The sequence below is a fragment of the Myotis brandtii genome, unplaced genomic scaffold, assembly GCF_000412655.1.
Source record: "Myotis brandtii unplaced genomic scaffold, ASM41265v1 scaffold411, whole genome shotgun sequence".
NCBI classification, from domain to species: domain Eukaryota; kingdom Metazoa; phylum Chordata; class Mammalia; order Chiroptera; family Vespertilionidae; genus Myotis; species Myotis brandtii.
This window is the reverse complement of record NW_005365804.1, coordinates 1150131-1156488: the sequence shown is the minus strand read 5'-3', so window position 1 is coordinate 1156488 and position 6358 is coordinate 1150131. Positions and strand designations below refer to the sequence as shown.

The following is a 6358-nucleotide window of genomic DNA, read 5'->3' as shown; positions in this document are numbered from 1 at the left end:
TTGTACCCCAATTACTGAGGACCCCAAAGGGTTCTTGTTCATGGGAGCTCATTATTCACCATGTCAGCAATACCGAGACATTTTCAAACAAGAACACACAGTCCAACATGCCATTGATGATGGTGTCATCACATCGAACATCTCCTGGAAAACTATATTCTTAGGAGCAAACAAAGGCGTCAAAGTCAAATACCATCTTAGTGTTATTAGAAAAACAGTTTTGTTCTCTTGGACCCCCTGGAAGGATCTCGAGGATCCCATGTGAGGACCGCGGCCCTGCTCGCCGGTGCCTCTGTGGGTCATACCCCGTCTGTAGTGCCTGGTAGGTATAAACCTGGTGCCCAGACTGGTACCCTGTGCTGTGAACTGTCCCTGGGCTGTTTTCAGGAGCTGGGGCAAGGCCTTCACTTTTCAACTGCGGGAACTTGGGCGAAGCTCTTTGCTGGGCCTCAGTGTCCTCGTTTGTAAACCTGTGGGCCATACCCCGTCTGTAGTGACTGGTGGGTATAAACTTGGTGCCCAGACTGGTACCCTGTGCTGTGAACTGTCCCTGGGCTGTTTTCAGGAGCTGGGGAAGGCCTTCACTTTTCAACTGCGGGAACTTGGGCAAAGCTCTTTGCTGGGCCTCAGTGTCCTCGTTTGTAAAATGAGAGGTTTGGACCATTTTCAAATCGTTCCTCTAAGCCCGAGAGTTCTGGGAGAATCCTGTTACCGGCTCCCAAGGAAGGTACACTTTGGACAGCGTGGCTTTCTGTTTACTAGGGTTATGTACCTACCCCTTCAGCAGCTGGTCTTCCCTGAGCATAGAACCAGGCACGAGGGAGGCGGTCGGGGGCAAAAGAGACAAAGGTCCCTGTGAAATGGGGTCCAGAGCCTGGGAGCACGCCCCTCCGTCTCTCCTTGAATTCTCAGCTGGGCTGTGCTTTGAAGCAGTTACCTGGTGATGGAGAATGGGGTAGGGGAGCATTGTAGGCTGCCTAAACTGTGTGTGCAAAGGCCCTGAGGCAGGAGCTCAGGGCAGAGCTCAGGAGGCCCCGGGCGGCAGCACAGCGTTGGGGAGAATGTGGTGCCACAGGCTGGTGAGGATCCCAGCCCTTCTGACGCTTTGCTTTATCTGAAAGGAAGGCCTAGCCGTCCAGTGCTCAGGTGGGCGGTGACGTGCTCAGGCATCTGAGTTCCAGCGCACAGCACTGTAGCTGACGGAGGCCTCCTGGTTACCTCAGGGCGTCGGCATGGGAGGGTTTTCCCTCTGAGTGGGGAGACCTGTCTTGTCGACTCCTCCCTCCCAGGAGGAACTCACTCAGGGATGAGCTGGGAGACCTGGGCGGCCTCTTGTCACCTACCAGCGGTTTGGGCTAAGAAAATACTCTCCCCCTCCCCCGCCTCCCTCAGGAAAATGAGTAAAACCACATGAAGGAAAATGCTGGAAATAGAAAAAAGAAAAGAGCAGCTTTAAAAAATCTGACTAACCTAAAATCTGACTAATAGCATTTGAAGGTACTTTCCCCCACTACTCCCCTATGCAAATTGTTTGTTGGTTCGTATATTCACTCATTCCATAAGTATGACTTGAGTGCGTACTATTGCCAGCATCTGCATATGGGATGCTGAACAAGATATACAGACGAGCCCCTAGGAAGCTTATATTCCTAGGGGGGAAGCTGGTCAAGTATCTTGTCTGTACAATTTCTCATCGTATTTTCACTTGTCTGTCTGTCTCATGAGCACTTCCCTTGTCATTGTGTCATGTCTGTACCCACTATTCTGATGCCTGTTTACCTTTCCCATTGAATAGATCAGAGTTTATTTAACTACTTCACCACTGTCAGGCATGAAGTCTCTTTTCTGTTTTTCACAGTTTTACATAACGCTGTGATAAATATATTTGTGCGGGCAGGTTTTAAAAATCCTCACCTGAGGATATGATTTTTATTGATTTTAGAGAGGAAGGGGGAGAGAAAAAGAAATATCAATGATGATAGAGAATCAGTGATCGGCTGCCTCCTGCATGTTCCCTACTGGGGATGAAACTCGCAACCCGGGCATGTGCCCTGACCGGGAACTGAACTGTGACCTCCTGGTTCATAGGTCAACGTTCTGGCAGTGTTATTATTAACTCCACTTACCAGATGAAAAATCGAGCATAGTCAGTCAGTAATGTTACCAGTTAATGTGCAGAAAAGGGAAGAAAATCACGAGGCCTAAGGGTGAGACAGGTGTCAGTGAAGTTGAGAAACAGTCATTTCTGTCTCAGGCCCAGGCCCTACCTTGTCAGCAGGTGTCAGAGGGGGTGTCTGGGCACCAAAGGGGAGTCAAAGGGGCAGAGCCCTTGAGAGGGGCTTCTGGTGCCAGAGCCGATGGCCGAGCAGGGCCAGGCCCTCCCCTCTTCCACGTGGCCCATCAAGCCCCCTGACTGTGGCCTGACTGTCTTCCCCTCTGCCCTTTCCTTTGTAGAGGAAATCGTCGCCCACGCCAGCAATGTGTCCTCACTGGTGCTGGGCAAAGGCTCCGGGCGGCTGCTGGCGACAGGAGGGGACGACTGCCGTGTCAACCTGTGGTCCATCAACAAGCCCAACTGCATCATGGTGAGCCTCGCCGGCCAGGGGGGCAGGGACAAGGGGCGGGAGGGGACTGTGGGCAGGATGGGGTAGTGGTGGGTGAGGCACCCTGTCCTCTGGGTGCCCATCCCGAGGGTAGGGGACACAGCACAACATCCATGCCTCCCCCAGCTGTCGGCTCAGGAAGGCCCAGGGCAACCCCAGATGGCAGCAACAGTGGCCCGTCCTCGGGAATGGGGTGTCACCTGTCTGTGGACAGCACGCCAGGGAGCCTGCCTGAGAGGCTAGATGAGTGGAGCCTGCCCCGCCCTGCCCAGGGCCCGTCCACCCACCCGGCAGCTGTGTGCGGGGTGACTGATATATTCCCACCTCGTTCCACTGAAGGATTTCAGGCGCCTGCCTGGAGTGGGCAGAGAGCTGGTTCTTTATCAGACTTCCCCTGGCTGCACAGCTACATTCAGTGCTGAAAACTGTTCCAAAACAGGAAACCACGAAGAAGGAAAAATACGAAAATGAAAGATACATAGTCCCGTTATCCAAGACCACTGCAGTTGGCTTTTGGTCTGTGTCCTTGTAGGTGCTGATACCCACAGACATGCACATGCACACATGTGCAGACTTGAGCATTTATGTCACATACACATGCCAACACACACGTGCACACACAGAAATAAATAGCAATATATTTCCAGAACGCGTTCTCACTGTCCTGTGGCCTGGTTTTTAAAAAATACAATATGTAAGCATTTTCCTGTGTCAGAAAATCTCCTTTAATGACATGATTTGTAATGGCTTTGTGGTGTGCCATGGAGTGAGCTGGCATTGGCTTGGCCCCGCCCCGTTCCCAGCATGGAGGTCACTTGCAGCCTTTTGGCTCTGCTCAGCCACGTGGTAAACATCCCCATCTGCTAACTGTGAGCAGATCTGTGATGGTTGCATTAAGTCCGAGGGTGTGCACTTTTCACAAAGCTTTCAAGACCTGTCGTCAAATTGCCCTCCAGAAATCCATTTACATTCCCACCAGGAGCACGGGCCTCGCTCTCTCCCCACACAGCCCCACAGCACGGGGTGGTATCGCACTCTTGACTCTTGGCCAAGTCAGGATAAAGAATAAATAGGACGGGAGGTGGTATTTATTAGTAGAAACTTAATCAGCTCATTGACTTTGAGATTCATCAGAGAACCGAGATCTGACCCAGACCACAGCCAGGGGTCCAGACGATGGCAATTGAGTTCAGAACAGAATTGAAATCGTTTGTTTCCCTTTGTTTTTAAAGTTTAAATGTGCCCTGCCCCTGAATGACAAAGTAACGTACACAATTTGAGAAAACTCAGCAAAGACTGCCCAAAAATGGACATGAAGTGAGCCCAGGCGCTCGTCCTCAGAGAAGCACAGGGGACAGTTTGGGGTCTAGACTTACCTTCTCACACCTGGTGCAGCCACAGGCCCCCATGGGCCTCAGCCGAGCTCCCCCCACTCCCCCCAGACTCCCCACAGACCAGGCCTTGCAGGGCCTCAAATTTGCCAAGTTCTTTCTCATCTCAGGTCTGTGCTCTTGCGGCTCCCTCTGCGGCAGTTCACTGTGATCTATTTCTGTGCATTTTGGAGTGTGTGACCTCATGTCGTTCAACATCCAGATGATACTCGGTCAACAGTGAAACATCTTCCTTCCCCTACCCCACCTCCCTCCCTGGAGACAGCCTCACTCCGGTTCCTGTGTGTGTCCTTCCATCCTTCCAGAATGACTTCCTACATTCAGGAGCGGATGTTCATGTCTGCTTCCCTCCCCCCTTTATACCAGTGGCTTCACACTGTACACACTGTCTCCATCTCTTTCCACCTGTGCATGTCATGGATGTTAGTCTGGACCGTTGGCTGCGGTTGCCCTGTTCATTTTCATGCTGAATGAATAGCATCCATTGCATGGGTGACCATGATGACAGTGTCCTGTGACGGGTATTTGTGTTGTTTCCGGTCTGTGGTCCAAGAGATTCGCTGCAGTGAGTGACCGTGGGTGCGTGTGCGGGAATGGGCGTTTCTCAGTGTGGGTGGGTGTGCCCAGTGCCCTCCGTGGAGTGCGTACCCAGGGATACTCTGCCGGTGACATTTGGGAGTCGGACCAGCTGCTTGTCACTGTCTGGCCGTGGGGAGGTTCCACTGAGGAGCAGTTTTCCCTGTCCCCAACCCCCAGGGGGAAGGGTCTCAGCAAACACTGACGGTGTCACTATGATGCCTTGGGGGGCCAGTGCTGGGTGGGAGTGACAGGCACCATGGGTTCCAGATCCGGCCTCTCCAGAAAGCTGGAAGCGCCGGCACTTTCCTCCTCTCCCTCCTGGGCTCAGCCTGGCCCAGCTCCCCAGCTCTGAGTTGGGGGAGACTCTGTGTCAGCAAAGTCACCCCCAAGCTGCGGGTTCTCAGAGCCCCCTCCTGGGAGCGTGGCTGGGTCCTCCAGCGGGGACAGCGCTCAGGGACCCAGGCATTTTGGAGGGGAGAGAGGGGTGCCGCTGAGAGCCCGCCTCACTTCTGCCATGGTTCCCCTCCTGAGGGCGTGGGCCAGCAGGGCGTGAGATGGAGCAGAGCCCCGTGGGCTGTGGTTGGATTCAGACTAAAGGGTCAGCTGCCCCCCAAGGGGCCCAGGCCCATTTCTGCAGGTGGCGTCTGCCAGGAGCACAGTGAGCAGTGGCAGGGCTTGGAGTGTGACGGGGTCTGGCCCACGTTTAGCCCTGGGAGCTGAGGCCGGAGAAGCGGCTGCTCGGCCGTCCGTCTCTTGGGCCACTTCTCGCTGACACACTTCCTGGGGACCCATAATTCGGGGCAGCAGCTGGGGGTCTGTCCACGAAGTGCACTGAAGCTGCCACCCTCTCTCCACAGAGCCTGACGGGTCACACGTCCCCAGTGGAGAGTGTCCGCCTCAACACCCCCGAGGAGCTCATTGTGGCCGGCTCCCAGTCGGGCTCCATCCGCGTCTGGGACCTGGAAGCTGCCAAAAGTAGGTGTCTGCGCTCACCTTCCCCAATGCCCCCTGCACCCTGCACCCTGCTGTCTCGGGCTCCTGACCCATCGCTTCCTCCGGGAAGCCCGTCCTGACTAGGTGGGGTGCTTCCGTCCTGGGACACTGGCCAGAGTGGTGACCCCATCCGCCCCCATCTCTGAATGCTGGCACCAAGGAGGCGCCTGGTAAATGTCCGAGTGGACAGCTGTGTGGATGGGCGTGTGAGTCTCTTTGTGGATTCAGAACCTGGAAGGACATCAGGTGCCACCAGGGGCCACACAGGAGCGAGGTGGCTGTGCGGGGCACACTGGGGAGCGGGTGGCCCGACGGGGCGGCCCCCACTCAGCTTCGGCTCACTGCCGCCTGCAGGATGGGGCTGGGTGGCCAGCCCTCTGTTTCCTGCGCTGTGTGTGTTGTAGTTTAGTTTTCGCCTTTATAGGAGTCAGAGTGTAAGAAGGCAGATACCGGTGGTTGTACAAACATTCACAATGAAAAGAGAAAGCCTTTCCCACTCCTTCCCCTTCTCAGAGGCCTCAGCCTCTGCCCTCTAACCTGGTGTTTTGCTCAGTCCCTCCATCTTTCTAAACAACATGGTTATGCTGTAGTTTCTTCCTGAAAGCACTGCATGTGTTAGCACAGAACGCTGTGCAGGCCAACCCTGAGGGGCCCAAGGAAAGCCCGTGGGCTCACGGTTTGCTGCCCGCCGCTGGTCTGGACTCCCAGCGTGCCGGGTGGGGGCCACCGCTGGAGGGGAGAGGAAACAGTGGCGTGGGGTTGCCAAGGCTGCTTTTCCCAGAATCGAGCCCC

General features: G+C 54.9%; 1 protein-coding gene across 2 annotated transcripts in view; it reads left to right on the top strand.

Moving 5' to 3' along the window:
• KATNB1 (katanin p80 (WD repeat containing) subunit B 1) overlaps positions 1-6358 on the top strand; it is a 36002-nt gene that overhangs the window by 21341 nt on the left and 8303 nt on the right. For both annotated transcript variants that reach the window (XM_005873508.2, XM_014545545.1), the window contains 2 exons: positions 2455-2585; positions 5431-5548. In XM_005873508.2, coding sequence (XP_005873570.1) covers positions 2455-2585; positions 5431-5548 — 249 coding nt within the window. The remainder of the gene's footprint in view (positions 1-2454; positions 2586-5430; positions 5549-6358) is intronic.